This window comes from Beta vulgaris, chromosome 8 (assembly GCF_026745355.1).
Source record: "Beta vulgaris subsp. vulgaris cultivar EL10 chromosome 8, EL10.2, whole genome shotgun sequence".
In the NCBI taxonomy this organism is placed as follows: domain Eukaryota; kingdom Viridiplantae; phylum Streptophyta; class Magnoliopsida; order Caryophyllales; family Amaranthaceae; genus Beta; species Beta vulgaris.
The window spans coordinates 12,442,335-12,460,601 of record NC_079209.1 but is presented as its reverse complement, the minus strand read 5'-3'; the positions used below and the strand labels follow the sequence as shown (position 1 = coordinate 12,460,601).

At 38.3% G+C, this 18,267-nt stretch overlaps 1 protein-coding gene across 2 annotated transcripts; it reads left to right on the top strand.

Moving 5' to 3' along the window:
* The first annotated feature begins 229 nt into the window (after positions 1 to 229).
* Positions 230 to 15,427, top strand: LOC104882803 (protein STICHEL-like 4). 2 transcript variants are annotated; one of them, XM_010667204.4, is made up of 8 exons: positions 230 to 525; positions 647 to 673; positions 810 to 3,278; positions 6,885 to 7,104; positions 7,940 to 8,479; positions 12,055 to 12,583; positions 13,976 to 14,039; positions 15,124 to 15,427. In XM_010667204.4, exons 3-8 carry the CDS (start codon positions 1,257 to 1,259, stop codon positions 15,214 to 15,216), a joined length of 3,468 nt encoding a protein of 1,155 aa, XP_010665506.1. In that variant the 5' UTR covers positions 230 to 525; positions 647 to 673; positions 810 to 1,256; the 3' UTR covers positions 15,217 to 15,427. The 2 variants fall into 2 exon arrangements, with proteins under 2 accessions (XP_010665506.1, XP_010665505.1); XM_010667203.4 differs by lacking the exon at positions 647 to 673.
* Positions 15,428 to 18,267: the final 2,840 nt, after the last annotated feature.

Here is an 18,267-nt window from a genome sequence, read left to right as displayed (position 1 = left end):
ACCCCACCCCACCCCACATTCTACATCCAACGGCTGGGATGCAACTTCTCCTTACCACTCCACATTACAATTTACAACATGGTCCAAAATCCAAATTACATAAATGGACCCCACATGTTATATCAAACGGCTAGGATGCAGAATCCACGTGGATTCTGACTGGGGACTATTTGTGGGACCCACACCCACCTCTCTTGCTGGAAATATGTTTGTTTTGTTTTTCTCCCACATCCATCTCTTGTTGTTGTTTCTCTAGTCTCCACTCTCAAGTCTCAGCTACTACTTTGTTAGTTGTTTACCTTCATTTTCTCTCTCCTCAAACATCTCTTTATCATTATCAGTGACACCACCCACCGTCGTTTTCTTTGAAAGAAACCCTTGTCAACAAAACACAGTTCATGTGAAACTTAGTAGTAGTATATCAAAGAGATCTAATGTATTATATATGTGCCATCACTTTTTATTATTATTTGAGGTGGAACCAACATTGTTTTTAATAAAAGGCCCACTTTGCTTCTGATTCAGGTGAATGTATTATGTAGTTGTAGTTTATCTTTTTATCTTTCTTTCTTCTACTTTATTAAATTCAGCTTCTTCTTCTTCTTCTTTATTGGATTGTTTCTCAACTACTCTTTTGATTTTGCAGCATTTCATTGTGTTTGATTTGATGTGTGTATGTTTCTGTTTCTTCTAAATTTGAATGCATTTAGTCAAGAATTTTAGTTTTTGTCTTATTTTTTTCTAATGTCCCTACTTTGTGTTTGTTGCTAAATTTGGGTTTGTTTTGTTTTGGTTTGTTTTAATTGCAGGAGGACCAGGCTGAAGAAATTTTTTGTGGGTTTTCCCTGCTGAGCTGTTTCTGATAAGTTTTGGACCGTTGGTGCCTAATTTAGTCAGTTTTGGGTTTTTCTTATTTGTTGCTAAAAATGTTGTCTTGTTGATAGTAGTGTATGTTTATTTGGGTAAATTTTTGAAAATTTATGATTTGTTTTATGCAAGGGAGTTGATCATAATTGTAGGTTTGGGTGGATTAATGGATATGTCATTAATTGGATGGAGTGATTGAACTTGGAAGTGGGGTTCAGAAATGTGTTGGTATTACTGGGGTGGAATAGGTGGGTGGCAATTGCTTTGCTTTGAGTGATAACTGAAGCAGATTTTGGGGTAGTGTTGGATTTAAGGAAAATGTGGCACTTATGGATTTCTTCTCTTAATTTGGAAATCTTTTGGGATCTTGGGTGATTATTATTTTGATCATGACTAGGGCTGTTCGCAATAGGATTCTCAAAGATGCCAATGGTGATATTAGTGACCATCTGCGCAACCACATACATTTGACAAACTGTATTCATTTGAAAAATCACATGCATAAGCATAGTCCGATGTTGCATGATAGGTCCCTTATGAGGGACCTTATTGTGCTTCAAAGGTCTCGTTCGCTTAGGGATCCTTCGGCTAGCCCCCCACCATGGCATTCTCCTGTCATAGCTGATCTGTTGTCCAAAGATGGGGAGCTGTTTGAGAATGGAAGACGATCGACTGGTGAGCATTCAAAGGATGGAGGAAGGTTATCTCGCTGTTCCCCACCTCTTGAGAGTCCTGAGGTTGGGGAGACTAATTACCAAGCAGCATTAGGCAGTGAGTATAGTAGCAAGAGCGGAGCACGGGATGTTAGAAGGGATAGAGAGAAAGAATCCAGCTGTAAGAGTGACCTGTCTGGTGGTTACCAGGGGACTCGTCCTTATGAGAACGGAAAAGAGTTGTCCCAAGGGGTTTCTGGAAATTCTGACCGGAAAAGTAGAAAGAGCACTCCAACAGGGAAATGCAGCCAAGAGGGTCGCCCCAATCTGTCACAACAGTTGCATGAGATGACAATGGATAGTGATGGTGTACACTCTTCTAACAAACATCGTAATGGGAGGAATTCAAAATCGGAAAAGGTTTTGGAAGAAGCGGAACCTAGCGTTCGTGGTACCTGCAGTGGTTTTAATAATGTGAGGAGGCGTAAGTTTCGGAGACTAAAAAGAACACCAGGTGCCAATGCACCGAGGGATACCAGGGCTCAAAAGGATATATCCGTGGCTTCAAATTCATCAGTAAAGGGTGTGGTGCAGCAGAGGCATCCAATGCAAGAGGGAGAAGAGGAAGTAGGTGAGCATAATGTTTCGAGGGCTCCACGAAATGGATGTGGGATACCCTTTAATTGGTCAAGGATTCATCACAGGGGTAAGTCATTTCTTGATATGGCTGGTAGAAGTTTATCATGTGGTCTGTCTGATCCAAGGTTAAAAAGAGGTGATCAAATGCCCCAAGGACGAGATGCTTCTGATTTTCCTGCAGTGTCAGAGCAGTCGAGCTCATCTAGTAAATCGAATGGTGAGGCTTTGCCTTTACTGGTTGAAGGATCTGGATCACTGAGCTCGGATAATGCTGCTTGGACCCATGATTACTCTGGTGAGCTTGGCATATTTGCTGATAGCCTTTTGAAGAATGGAATTGAATCTGACCTTGATTCTGAAGCTAGGTCTGGTAACCAACGCAAGTTGAGAGGGGGACGCGCTGCTAGACATCAGAGCTTGACGCAGAGATACATGCCAAGAACTTTCAGAGATTTGGTTGGCCAGAACCTGGTTGCACAGGCTCTTTCTAATGCCATTGTTCGGAAGAAGGTGGGTTTGTTGTATGTCTTCTATGGGCCTCATGGAACAGGGAAAACATCCTCTGCACGTATATTTGCAAGAGCTTTGAATTGCCAGTCGCCTGAACATCCCAAACCCTGCGGCTATTGTGGTTCTTGCATTGCGCATGATATGGGTAAAAGTAGAAGTATTAAAGAAGTTGGTCCTGTGAGTAATTTCGACTTTGAGAGCATTATGGATTTGCTTGAGAGTATGATGTTGTCTCAGCAGGCATCTCAGTACAGAGTATTCATATTTGATGATTGTGATACGCTTTCCCATGATTGCTGGAGTGCAATATCCAAAGTCATTGATCGAGCACCTAGGCGTGTTGTTTTTGTCCTCATTTGTTCGAGTCTGGATGTTTTACCCCATATAATAATTACCAGGTGCCAGAAGTTTTTCTTTCCCAAATTGAAAGATGCAGATATTATATATGCTTTACAGTGGATTGCTACCAAAGAAGGTCTAGACATCGATAGGGATGCACTGAAGCTTGTTGCATCCAGGTCAGATGGTTCTTTGAGAGACGCAGAGATGACGCTCGAGCAATTAAGCTTATTGGGGCAGAGAATCTCAGTGACTTTGGTTCAGGAATTGGTAAGCTTTGGCATGAACATATATTTTTATCTAGCAGAGAACTTTTTGGTTTTTGCATCTTACAATTTGTTTATCAATCTTGCTGCTAGTCTATTTAGTTTATTTCTTCTATTGGTATTCTTATTTTGGATTTTATATTGTGGAGCACATTACTGACTCTTCTTTGAGCCCATGTGAATTAAGTTTTCTCATTGAATTTTGATTTAACCCAATTCTCAGACTGAAAATGGTTATCTATAAATTAGAGCTAGGTAACGAAAGATTTATTTATTGCTCCAGTAAAACACCAAATGAATTAGACTAATTAAGTCATGATAGAAGAAAAAGAAATAAGTACTTAAATTAATATATTCTGGAATCTGGAGTTCATTCATAATTATTCTATGTCTTCCATTCCAAACAAAGTTCGAATTCTTATAGAAAAGAATATATGTTACTACCTCCGTTCCTATTTAATCTACACAGTTTTGCTTAGAACCAAGAAAAAGTGAAAAAGTAGGAGATAGAGGAGTGAGGAGAGGACTTATGAAAAGTGGAGAGTAAGAAGTACAAATAGTAAATAAAAAAATAGAGGAGAGAGAAAAGTGGGGGTAGGTGGAGGTTTTTAAGTGCATTAATTTATTTGGTGAAATACCACATGGGGGACAAAAGTGGGGAATAATGATTGGGCATTTTACCTTATATAGATAAAGTAGAGATGGCCAACATTGCAGGCCAATCCCAGCCCAACCCGCCTCTTGGGCTGTGTGGGATGAGCCCGCAAAAAGCCCGTTCCAACCCAGCTCAAGCTATGAAATTGGTGGGCCGTGGGACAAATTTTCAAAGCCCAAACCACGAAAGCCCGCTAGTAAATCCACACACCCGCTCCACGAAATCGGACCAGCCAGCCAAGTAATTATCCAACCAAATTGTGAATATTTTAATCAAATTGTATATATTTTAATCAAATTGCATATACTCCCTCCGTCCCACAATACTCTTTACACTTTTATTTTGGGATATGACCCACTATTATTTTAATCATTCCACCTTTTAACTATTGGCCCACACCCTCTCTCCTCAAAATTAAATAATACCACTCTTATTACCTACCAACTCTAACCATGGCCCACACTCTCTCTCCTTATAATATAATACTACTTTTACTAACTACTAATAACAATTGGTAACCAAACAACAACGTATCATCTAAAACTACATGCCTTGATAAGTGTCGAGAGTATTTTGGGACGGAGGAAGTATTATAATTCAATCAAATTCAAAAATAATGAAATTATTTATTAATATCAATAATTGTATATATTTTAATTAATTTTAAAGGTTTTATGTAACAATAATAAATGATTACAATGATTAAATATTTTTTTTAAAAAAAAGTTCATGTTGGCCCGCCAGCCCGCTAGGCCCACGGACCGTTTTTCGAACTGTGAAAACCGGTAACAAACCATTGTGGGCCCAAAATTTTCAGACCATGGACCAGTCGGCCCAAATCGTGAATTTTACGGTCCGGTCCTGGCCCGGGTAATCTCAACCCGGCTAAGTAGGGACCATAGACTAGCTCGCCCATCCCGCACCAGTGGCCATCTCTAAGATAAAGTAACATTGTGATCATTAAAAATAAACGGCCCGAAAAAGAAAATGGATAGATTAAAAAGGAACGGAGGTAGTACTTCACTTCCTAATATCTATAACATAGTAGAAAAAAGAAGACGTCTCAAATCATGGATCCTTTAAACAAATTCATTTATTGGGATCATTTCAATTCAAAATAGATACAAAATTTATCTATTTTCCAAAAGAACAATTGAATTTAAAACCATAGGATCCTATCAAGTGCATGGCTTCCGTTGAACATTATAGCATTGCATATCAGAGAGTAAATGTGTCTGTTTTTGTGTGTGTACTAGAAATCAGGTCTTTTGTACAGGGTTATCTAGATATTGTTGTTTAGACAGCTGCTAAACTTGTTTGAAGTAATCTTTCTGAGTAGAGGCTGTGTTATAAACAGTGCACTTAAGTGTAGTATGATGTGAAATAGATTACTTTTTTTTGGCACAATTCTCTTAAACCAAATTGGGAAATTCAGTCGTTCACAAATTAAGCAGAAGTGATGTCTAAATTCTTGGTGAACCAATTAGATCATTCACATTAGGCATAGCAATCAGGAATGTAAACAAACCGTGATCCCTTTCAAACAAATAGAGTCAAGATCTTCCAAAGCGGGTATCACTGGCTGTGGGGACTTGGGAGGTGAGAGGGAAGGAGCAAAACCTGAGATATAAACGAGAGTCAATCTCTGGGCACAATTTGAATACTTGCAACAAATGTTGTTATAAGTAAAAGCTTACCAAATATCGAATTCAAGTATGGTGGCAGCTTCATATATCTCGGCATTTGGAGAGAGTGAGGGATAGCCCAGTGGTTAGGGCTTCCCTCCCGGTTCCAGGAGGTCGGCTGGGATTGATTCTCACCCTTGGTAAGTTGGGTTCCCCTTTATTCCCCCAACTTGTTAAGGTTTCTTCTTACCTTATTAAAAAAAAAAAATCTCAGCATTTGGACTGGCCCGTTAATTTCCCTTATCCTCGTAGCTTTTGGAGATTTGGAATAGTTAAGCAAGGGTGTCTTTTATCATTTGATCAACCTCATTAGTAACTATGATGGCCTGGGGGTATCGATACTCTATCCATTCATGATTCATCCAATATATCTGAGGGGTCGTTTGGTTGAAGTTGGGAAGTATAGCTTCCCTTGAATTTGCACTGTCCATGAAATTTCATTTCCTAGGAAGTACATTTTTTTGTTTGGTTGAACAAGGGAAATTCTATTTTTCATGGGAATTTCCACTTACCTAGGGGGGCCTAGGTAAGTTATTTCCTTCATTTTGTCGGAAATAGAACTTTCTAGGAAGTTCTACTTCCCATGTTTTTGCCAACCAAACAACACATACCTACTTCCTAGGAATTCTAATTTCCCATGTATTTGAAGGTTAACCAAACAAGCTCTGAATTTTTAAGCATTTATTACATTGTATTCTTTGAGGGAAAAGCAGTTCTAATTAAATGAAAGCCCTTAGTTTCTTATGGAAGAACTTGGACGACTTTGTGACTGTTGATCCATTCTATTGAGTGTTGATTCTTCGTAGTGATAAAATAAGAAATGTATAGTTTATTGTAATACTTTCTCTGTATTTTTTCATTGGAACATTCTCATTTATGAAAGTTCAATATTGGTTGCAACATTTCTACATTTGACCAGAAGTTCTGTCTATTTCTCTCTTGTACATGGGTCTCTCTTTTTCTCTCTTTCTATCTCTCTTCTCTCATATGTCCTCCTTAATTTATGTGCCAAGAGTCAATGCTGCAATAGAAAAAAGATGGAGGGAATATGTACTAGTACTAGCATTAACGCCCTATATTCTTGTCAAGACTCTTCTGCTTCTTTTGGCCTATAGTAAAATTAAACCAGTGTGAATCCTTTGATTATAAATGTGCCAACTCATGGAAGCAAATGATGAAGACCATATTAGGCTGCAAAACAGTTTTCTGGGTATTATCAATGGCTTTACTTGCTTCTTAACTTACATTAGAATTCTTCTGTCCTTCTCAGGTTGGTCTGATATCTGACGAGAAGTTGGTAGATCTACTTGACTTTGCTCTGTCTGCAGACACAGTTAATACAGTCAAGAACCTGAGAGAAATCATGGAAAGTGGTGTCGAGCCATTGGCTTTGATGTCCCAACTGGCTACTGTTATAACTGATGTACTAGCTGGTACATACAACTTCAAACAAGAAAGACGTAGAAGGAAATTTTTTCGGCGACAACCATGTGAGGCTGGAAATACTATTTTTCGTGATGAGGATTATATATATATATGATTGTTCGCTTACTTGTATGTAATGGCTTTGTTAATTCAAGTTTGTGATTGCCAGTCATGAATACCCTTATACTTCCTCTGTTCTGTTTCTATTGCAACAATTGGATTTTTGCAATATTCACCCACCATCCTTTCACTAACTATTGTGTTTTTTCATAAGGAAAAAATATAGTCATGTGGGGTCTTATTAGATTCATCTCGATATAAACTTTTAAAATATCAAGTTTTTATAAATTTTACTAAGAATTAATAGTTAAAGTTGTGCATTGACAAGCATGAAAACTCGATTGTTGCAATCGAAAAAGAACAGAGGAAGTAATTAAATATTATAGCCTGATTGATTGTGAGCATGTCAGACTATAATTCTAATTACTTTTGTGATCATTATCAATTCAAAGAATTTTTTTTTATCATCATAGAAAAAAAAGGAACACAAAACTATCACTATACTTGTGTAATTGTTTTAGCTACCCCATGATCACTATACTTGTGTCAGCTGCCCAGTCTTGGGCTTTGCTTGTATTATTTATCGTGGACTCAGCCATATGATAATCGTGGATACCTTATGCTGACTCCATCTAGGCTTCACTCCCTCCCTCCGGGCATTTATGTATATAATTTCCAGTGACCTATGTGTTTGAGTTTGGATAATATATACCTTATTCATTTGCTGTATTGGATCTCTCTTGTGCAATTGCTAATAAAGCATTCACCTGCGCCTCTTTTCTTTATTGGTATTATCCTGTGACTAAAGAGCTTTTTTTTTTTTTATAATAAATCATCCAGTGTCCAAGGAAGATATGGAAAAACTTCGTCAAGCATTAAAAACTCTTTCAGAAGCTGAGAAGCAGCTAAGAATGTCTAATGATAAACTGACTTGGCTAACGGCCGCATTGCTTCAACTTGCTCCGGATCAACAGTATATGTTGCCCAGTTCCTCTGCAGAAGACACGAGTTTCAATCACAGTCCATTTCCCCAGAATGATGGGAGGGCTGTAACCAGAAAAGGTGGCATGGAGCGGGCCATAGTATACAATAATGGGAGACGTTTGTCTACAGATGGTGGTATGGAAAAGCATCTTGAAGGAAGCCCTGGTGGTACTCATGATGGTAGCAAGGTATCAGGCAACAGAAGGCAAGGTGTTAGGAATGCTTCTCAGGCAAATTCCGCATATGATGATGCTATGGGCGTAAATGGGAAGCGAGGTAAAGGTCATACGGAGATTGAAGACATCTGGTTGGAGGTGCTAGGGAATATCCAAATTAGTTGCATAAAAGAGTTCATGTATCAAGAAGGAAAGTTGATCTCTGTCAGTTATGGTGCAGGTATGGATGCTTCCTTTGATTACTATGATCCATATTGCCATATGCTGGAATGATAGTAAAGCGCATCTGTTAATTTTCTTATTCATATATCATGTGTTGGCATTAATATTCAATATCATTGCTAATTTTTGCAAGTTGAAGGAATTAGGTTCTGTTGCTAGCTTTCACTCACACCAAATCAAAATATATGTCACTTACTAACTTTTAGTTCGATGTTATCAGTCACTTGAAATGTTGCTGCAGTCTTGCTCGTAACTAAAATTACAAAGGTAATTTTACTTGTCAGTTGTAAATAGTTTCATTGCCACAACAAATAGTAACTTAAGGTGCGTGCATAGATTTGGAAGATAATTATATTCTACATTGAGTGTCAGGAAACGGGTGTTGTAGTGTTTGATTAATGCAGAACAAATCAATGAAATAATAAGAACGAGGAAAGCAATGAAGAAGATATACAAGAGAACACAAGGATTTACGTGGTCCGGTCAAAATAGACCTACGTCCACAGGTGGGGAATTTGAGTTTCGTTACTATGATAGATAAAAACAGAGAGAATAATACAAGGGAGTCTTAGAATACTGGAGGCTAAAAGTTGTTTGTCAAACAATGATCACCAAAAGGGTACTTTTATAACGTAAGGAAACCCTAATAAAAAAATAGAATAGTCTCCTAGTATAATTCTAATGACGGCTTAAAAACTTAGGGTTAAAAACAATATAAAAACCAGTGAAAAACGCATCACCTGGTCGACCGCCCGCCCGGTCGGGTGCGGGAGGAAATTCAGTTTCGTTATTTTTTCGTAAAACAACAATAACTTTCTCGTTTCTCAGCGGAACTGGGCATCTGATCTATCGTTGGAAAGCTCTTGGAACAAGCTATCACCTCCGATTTGAATCACCTCAAAATCATAGATCGAAAGATATGTGCATTCAAAGTCAGCCTTATGCCATTTTCACAAGATTTGAAGTCACTAAGTAACAAATCTCCGCCTAGACTTGAAACCGATAAATCAAAATAAATCCACCTTGAGTTGAAAACCAAGAAGTGATGCTCACCATAAACATAGAACCTCCACCTTAAACAAAATTCCATAAGCCTACTCACTTTAGGCAATCAAGAACGGACATCTTCTATAAACTGTGTATCGATGCGTCTTCAAACACAAAATTCCGCATACTAAACCATCACATGGCCTAGATTGAGAATATAGGGTCACCAACGCTAAACATGCTTATTCAAATTGACGGAAATCTATTCAAACACTTCATCTCAACAACAAACTTATGCAATTCTAAAAAATATTAAATTACATCAATAATTTCTAAATTGCATTGTACTTAACAAAACACAAAAGTAACAAACTGAGATAAGAAATAGCATAACTAGAACAAAATCTAATGTATACCAAGATTACTACTTTATTACAAAGTCAAAAAAACAATCCATCATAGACTCCATAGCAAAATCCATACGGTTTCTTGTTTCACCAAGAGATCTCAAAGGGCACTAATCATGAAAAGACTGTGGAAACCGCAGCCCCAAATCCTTAAACCCTAAAGTGCGAGACCATCATCAAACACATCGTTGACAATAATTGCGGATTAGTCCTCATTGGACTTTTCCCCATTTTTCCTCTTCTTTAATTTCCAACAATCGGCTTTGACATGACTTTTCACATGACAATAGTTACGGATTTTGTTTTTGCCAAAATTCTTACCACCATTAGCAACCAAAGCATTAGTTTGAGAGAGATTATTAGATTTATTAACGAACTTATTGTCGATTAAATCTCCTAATTTAAGGCATTCTTAATATCTTGAGACTCAAATCATCTCTACCACACAATAAAGTATCTCGAAAATGCTTATACGAATGCGGTAAAGAAAACCTAATAGCCATATCCTCATTATTGATCTCAACATCGATGTTTTGCAAATTCAAAATAATAGAAAAATTTATTTAGACGAGACTCAAGCGGTTTACCTTCTTCTAGATTGAGATCATGAAGTCTAGATTTGAGTAGTAGACGGTTGGTCATGCTCTTTATCATATAAAGTGACTCTAACTTCAACCACAAACCCGCAACAGTCATCTCCTTGGCAACCTCTCTCAAAACATCACTAGAAAGACATAATTGAATTGCCGAAAGAGGCTTTTGAATCAATCTCCTCTTCACTGATCATCCGGCATACCCTAATGCTTTTTGGATGCACTTTCAAGAGTCAAGGTGGCTTTCATCTTCAAGTGTCATATGCCTATCGAATTTCTCAATGTCGAATGTCATTGGCATAATTTAATCAAACTCGTCTATGAACACCTGGGATCTTAAAACCATGTTCTTGATACCAATTTTTTGGAAACGGGTGTTGTATTGTTTGATTAATGCAGAACAAATCAATGAAATAATAAGAATGAGAAAAATAATAAAGAAGATAAACAAGAGAACACAAGGATAATATAATGGTTCAGTCAAAATAGACCTACGTTAAGAGATGGTGGATTCGAGCTTCTTCACTATGATGGAGAAAAGCAGAGAGAATAATATAAGGGAGTCCTAAAATACTAGAGGCTATAAGTTGTGTGTCAAACAATGATCACCAAAAGGCTCCTTTTATAACATAAGGAAATCCTAATAAAACATAGAACATTGTCCTAGTATAACTCTAATGATGGCATAAAAACTTAAGTTTTAAAATGCAGCGCGACGGTCGACCGGGCCAAACCGCCCGGTCGGACCAAAATCTGCATGGTCCAGAGCGGGATGAATTCCAGTTTCGTAAAACAACCATAACTTTTTCATTTCTCAGCAGATCTGGGCATATGACCTATTGCTGGAAAGCTCTTGGAACAAGCTATCACATCCACTTTGAATCACATCAAAAACATTGTGTGCTTGCACTTACTAGTGTGTTATAAAGATCCTTTGAAATATAGGGATGTGCACATCTATTTTAGGCATTGGCACATCAAGGGGAAGAACTTCATCAACTTCCGATTGGGTCCCTCCACTTCTTTGTGTTGTTTTATTCCAGTTTCATGATACTTTTAGAGGGCTTCTTAATAAAAACATTTTGTGGGGATTGGGGGTGTCGGGTGGGGGAGTGGAAACAGTGACTGGTTATATGCTGAGACTTTTTATTTTTTTCTATCAAGCATGCACAGCAAAAGTATTAGTTATTAGGGAATAGTGGTTGTCTCTCCAAATTATCAGTTATTGGGGATCTTTATATAGGTTTTGAGTGAGATTGCCACCTTTTTAAGCACAAAAATTAAACTAAGATGTGGAGTTGTTATCAAATTCATGTGCTAATAAAATCATCAATGGACAAAATCAAAGGCAAATTTCTTTTTTTGGGTGCCATTGTGGTTGTTTCTGCAAGTTACCCAACCTTTATCTTGTGACATATACGTCTTAAAGAAGTTGACTGAAGTTCATTCAAAGCACTGCAGTGTAATTGAGAAATCAGAGAGACATTGTTCTTAATATCTTCTGTGTGTTATTGTTGTGGACCCATCAGGAACTCGTGTTTGTGGCAGTCTTCTTGTGGCTGACTGACCAAGTTTGTTTCTTGCAGCTCCAACTGTGCAAATGATGTTCAGTTCACCTCAGACCAAATCCAAGGCAGAGAAATTGAGGGCTTATATTCTGCAAGCATTTGAATCTGTACTTGGGTCCCCAGTTACCATTGATATAAGATCTGAATCAAGAATAGATGTAAGATCAGGGGGTCATGCATCACTGGTGTTGCCACCATCTCAAGATGTATATGGTGGTTCTAGCAGAATGATTTCACAAAACAGGGTTAATTCTGGGACTAGTGAAATTGTCGAACTAGCGGGCTCTCCAAGGGAGCAAAAGTTTAGTGACCATATTGATATTCATGGGCAATCAGATAATAGAAATCTTCGAAGTACTCAACATCCTGACTCATCAGTTTTACCTGAAAGGGGAAGATTTGGGGAGCAAAATCAGTGTAGGAGCCTGGTAAGAGGCAAAGTCTCTCTTGCCCATGTCATTCAGCAGGCAGAAGGATCCACGCAACGCAGTGCATGGACAAAACGCAAGGCTGTATCTATTGCTGAAAAACTGGAGCAAGAGAACTTGTATGTATTCCACAATGGCTATTTCATACACCATCTGCTATTTTTGTTCATGCTTTTATTTTCTTATTTCTTTGTTTTCTTCCAAAAACAAAATCTCAACCTTTCACAGTTTTCTTGGAAGCTAATTTCACGCTTACGGAAAGCATTGACGGCTTGGTTGATAGGCAATAATGAATAGCAGTAGTGGTAATGAATTTAAGTGTAATTTGTGTAGGAAGTCTCGTTCAATGCCCATCTTCCCTGAAATGTGGTTTTCTTCATAAATTTACTTTACTACTCAATACCTCCTTTAAAGTGGTAATGAATCTCAATGCAGATTTATGAATAAAAAGAGGCATTTGTTGATGAACAAGCTTTATCATGGATATAAGGATGAAACTTTGTTCACAAATTTACCTATAGATTCATTATCATCACCACTATATCATTGCCTAACAAATGGGCCGTTATTATATTCTTTGCCAGGTATCAGAAAACAAGTACTTTCTATGACATTGTTCTGTGTCATCCTAACTAATCCATACCTGCTCCTTCTGAACCTGGGATTGCCAAAATCCGTGTTATATTGAACTATATACCTGATGACTAGTCAAATAGGTAGCAAGATATAGTCCTATTCCTGTTGTATTTACTGGAACATTCTGCATTTGAGTTGACACTGGTACTATGACTTGTGTGCTACTTAGATGCTGATTCTACTAACCTCTGCAGTAATGTACATGACTGTTTTCTGTAACTAATTGGTGTTTTCTTGTGTAAAAATGGATAAGAATTCTCTTCTTGATGGTTAATCTTTTTTTTTTCTTTTCAATGGAAGATTATTACGTCCTGCTTTGTCGTTTATCTTTTCAAGCTTCAACTCAAGATTGCACAACAACATTAAGACTGTCTGTTAATACTTAATATGTGTGTGTTGTTAGCCTTGAACATATCCAGTTCAGATGACATCATAGTATGATTTTGTTTTTTGGCACAGTATTGGGGTTCCTCCATCATCAGCAGCATGATTTCAGATGGCCAAATGTCATGCACAATTATATAATTTCTGTCTATTGATAGGATAAGAAAAGAATGGAAACATTTTACAAAACAAGAACTGTGATATTGCAATAAAGATAGAGTTCATGAATATAATGACATTTTATGTTGGCCTTCTACGGTAGCATAGAGCAACCACTAGCTTTAACTCCTTTTGTCTTATTCTTGAAATCAAAGCTGTCACAGCGATTATCTGATACATTGTTGTCGTGGGAAAATATACCAGCTCCTTTCACATGAAGTACATATCGTATTTTTGTTCTAAAATTAGCAGCCTATTGTCAGTCAATATGATACTTCTGTTGCATATATAGAATGCATAACAACTAAGATCTTAAACATTCTGTCTTTCAGGAGGCTGGAACCTAGATCGAGAAGCTTGTTATGTTGGAAAACATCTCGAACGACACGGCGGAAGGTAATCAGTGCTTCATAAGGTCTACATCTTTAATGTTGGTAGGAAAAATAGAAAAAACAAATTGTCATTGCTGACTAACCAGGTGAAACTTGATCAGGCGAACTCTTTTACTTAATTGCTGCAGGAGAAGGGTGGAGAGTTCTTTTTTTTTTTTTGGTTGGGGGGGGGGGGGGGGGTCTACTGTGCTCTGCTTGATCTGCAACTGGACATGTGACCCCTATAATAATAACTGAGCACTTAAAACTGTGTATGAACTTGAGCGCTATGGGGTCTGCATCTAGTTGTGAGGTGATCATGGGCCGGGCTGGGTTTTTGCCCCCAAAAAAGTGGTCCATTTTAGGCCGAAGCCTAGGATTGGGCCAAGCCAAGCCTCGTGTCAATTTTTTTCCCGTTATTTCAGGCCAGGTCAAGCAGGCTTTTAGGGCCATTTTCTCATGATAAACCAAACAACTTCTTGCACTTCATAGGAAATGAACTACAACGGGAAACTTCCTTTGGAAGAAAGTCTATCCTATGTTACACCAAATGTTCACTTAAAGAAGCCATGTTGACTTCAACATAAAAGTACTCTATTATTCAGCAAAATGGGTATTAATTAAAGTCAGATTAGTTTTGAATTTTTGATCAGTGAAATCAGAATACAGAGAAAATCAACAAATAGAAGAATTCCAATCAATAAAAATAAGTTTTAGTTGGTAAAAATTATCACTTTAGTAAAAATCAGGTGGACTGAATGGAGCCTTAGTTTAAAACCACTAACTCTGTCGTTCAACTTCCTATTTTTCTTTTTTTCTTTTCTTCATAATTCACTGATATGACGCATACCTAATCTATACTAGAATGGAAATGGTGATTTGGAAAGTGGATTTGATATATTACGAAGTAAAGACTAAAGAGTGATATAACTGTATTATCTCATGGAAGGATTTGAGCATATTCAGTTTGGTAAAGCGCAATGTGGCTAAGAACTTTTGGGCCATCAATGTTGATGTTTATTGAACTATTTATGAATGCTTCCCTGAACTAAAATCTTTTTAGAAATATTTTCCATCTTTGCCAATAGATTTTCCATGTCTCTCTGCAGCTATCACGATTGAAGATTCGGGCTCGAAGACCTCATTCATTGCTGAAGCTTGTATCGTGTGGAAAGTGTCTCTCCTCTACGTCGCCGAGATAAATGTTATGGCTGTTGAGGCTTCCCTGTCCATCTCATTGTATTTCTAGATTAGTTTATCTGTTTTCTTGCAATTATAATTTCAATTGTACCACTTAGATAGGCTCGTAATAAACGGCTAGGCAAATAGGGTAGAGCAGTTGTATCTTTGTTACCTTCATTCATGGCTACGGAAATCAATTTTATGCTATAGTTCCAGTTCAAGTTTTACCCATTTGCAGGAATTGCTGATATGTATGTAATCTACCAGTTACCATTATTATGTTTGACAGTTCGAGTGAATAAGGAGCCATTTGCAGGAGCTTGATGGATCATAAATATACATGGGTGTGTTTATTTTGCAGATTTTTGCCTTAGCGACACAAATCAATGTTGGGACGATAACAATCAGATTAAAACGACTAAATGAATGTAAATGCAAGGGGAATCAAAGGGAAGTGACATAGGGAGATGGTGACACGAAAAACCCCTAATGAAGATGGTAAGAAACCACAGAAGGAAATGAGTCTACCAATCTACTATATGCAACTGACGTTCAGGGTGAATGATAGTTAATACACTCTAGGATGATTAGTCTAAGTACAATAGTTAAGTTGCAATGTAATGGAAAGCAATTTAGTATTCAGAGTATTAATGAATGCAAAAACTTGTAAGCTATGGCTGTTGTTGCTTGTATGAGCAATGTGAGTGTTTGTAACCCCTTCTTGTTTAGCTCCGAAGTCTTTATATACAACTTCCACCTTCAACGTGGGCCCAATAATCTCGGAGGTAGTGTAACACAAACCGTTGATCTCCTTACTCTTTTGTCGGCCACAAGACTTGACTCTAGTCTCCAACGGTAACTTAGCAACAAAATTGCAACCACGTTCCCTTAATTGTCGGAGGGCTGAGTGTGTCAATGTCACCTGTTCGTTGCGTTAATGTCATTTGTAAAAATCTGCGATAATAGTTTGCCTCCAATTGTTGCAATGAGGAAAACACAAGAGTCATAAAACAATTGATAAGTTTAGTGCCTATAATCATTCGCTAATTAAGAAATTCAGCTGATAAATTAATATTCAACGAGATAACTTTTGCAAAAGATAGCCTAAGAGTCATACGCAAAAGATAAGAAATTAAAAGATAATAATTTAACTTCGGCAATTAATATCTATCTGTTGCATGCTAACGATCACATCAACTGGTATAAAAATTCGTGCAATAGAAAAAGTATCTCGTATTTGACGATGAACAACCAACTACGTCAGAAGACGACTTAATGAAATTCCTAGACCTAGGCAATTTACCCAAGGAAACGATCTTGAGAAACGTTGAACCGAATGAGCATTCGGAGGATTGCCCCAACGACTGGGTAGTACTCTATGAATACCCTTTTAAGATAGATCTTAGGCTACCCTTCCCCCCATAGGCAGAGAACTACTGCAAGTCTACCAAGTTCGTTCAGGATATATAGTGCCCCAAATCTGGAAGGTGCTTAGCGTTGTTGACAGAGTGACAGTGTCTTGGGACGAACCTTTTACCCTTCACGACCTTTTTTACTTCTACGAGGTTAGGATTAAGGAAAGAAACAGGTTAGCCCTGCACGCCGGAGCAAAAAAGAACGCGTTGGTTGACGGGGTACAATCGGACGATAGAGGCTGGAAGAATCTTTACATCTTTGTCAAAAGATCATCCCTGAGAGATTTAGGAAATCTTTTATCGGAGGCTGGAATGTAGAAGGTTCGTAAATGTTCTTGCAATTTGTCTTTACATCCTGATGTTAATCTTATTCTTACGTCGTTTCTTTCGCAGATCTGGACCCAAAGCTGCTGGAACTTCATGGTGAGTGTGAACAAAGGTATAAAGAGTTCTCGGAAATAAAAGAAGAAAGTTCCTTCAAGGAAGTTGTAGTTGATGATCAAGGTAGCTGCTCATCAATGGCATCTGGTAAATACCCGTCTTCAGTAAGTTATTAATCGTTGTCGCTGCAACATAATTCTGACGCATCGAGGCTCTGTGCGACAGATTCCTCCCAATCACGACCAAGAGGGTCAATGGACAGTCGATCAATGAGGCTCTTCGAAAAAGGAAGAGGGAACAAGAATGCTCTGCTGCATCGTCTCCCGCAGTGTCTGACAAATAAGGGATCAGGACTTCGTTCTTGTTGAGGATAACGACACAGACGTTTCCTACAAAATTCGTAAGGCTGAATTCCTACGCCTCTTGACAAGGAGGGACCTTTGTACACAGTGATGGTACCTAACGACTTTATGTCGTTAGCCAGGTCAATTTGGCCCGAAGCGGAAAGATCGTCCGTGGGAGCGTCCTATGCCTGGGATGATGTCGGATGGTATCGAACTTATCTTCTAGGTATGAAAATCACACTTTCCGTTATTTTCATTCATTCTTGTTTCAATTGTTAACTCTGGTCGCTACCTTACAGGCGTCTCAGAATTTCCCAATGGCAAAGAAGGAAATGTCGTCGATGTTCAGGAGCCACCAAATAATGAAGACCGGATGGAGAAAAACGAAGTAGCTTTGATGGGAAGGAAACAGAGCTAAAAAAATTCCAACTAGAGGTGGTCAAGATGGGAGAGACACTAAAGAAAAAATGGTGAAGTGCTGAAGGCTTTAAAGAAAAAAGAAGCAGAGGTCGAGGAAACGTCCCGACTTGAGTTTGAAGCTCTATAGGCATAGGTCGCTGCCCAAAAGAACGAACTGGATGGGAGGGAGACTGAGTTGACGATGCAAGTATAGGCGAAGTTAATGTACCAATTCATGATGGGGCGTACAACATCATGGGAACCTCAGAAGGAGATTGACTTGTACCTTGAGTAGTTGGGCTCCACGAAGGACTTGATGGAACCAGGCAATCTGATCAAGGCGACTGCAAAATCTTCTTTGAGCGTCGGTTAGCAGGAGGGCGACGTCTCTACTTCCAACGCAACATTCATAGCATCAGACATTCCGTAGGACAACAAATCTGAAAAAGGGGTTCGTCGTCCCTAAAGTGCAAGCATCTGAGAAATCTGTTGTGGAGAAGTTTACTGACGTTTCTGGCGTTTAGCCATTCTA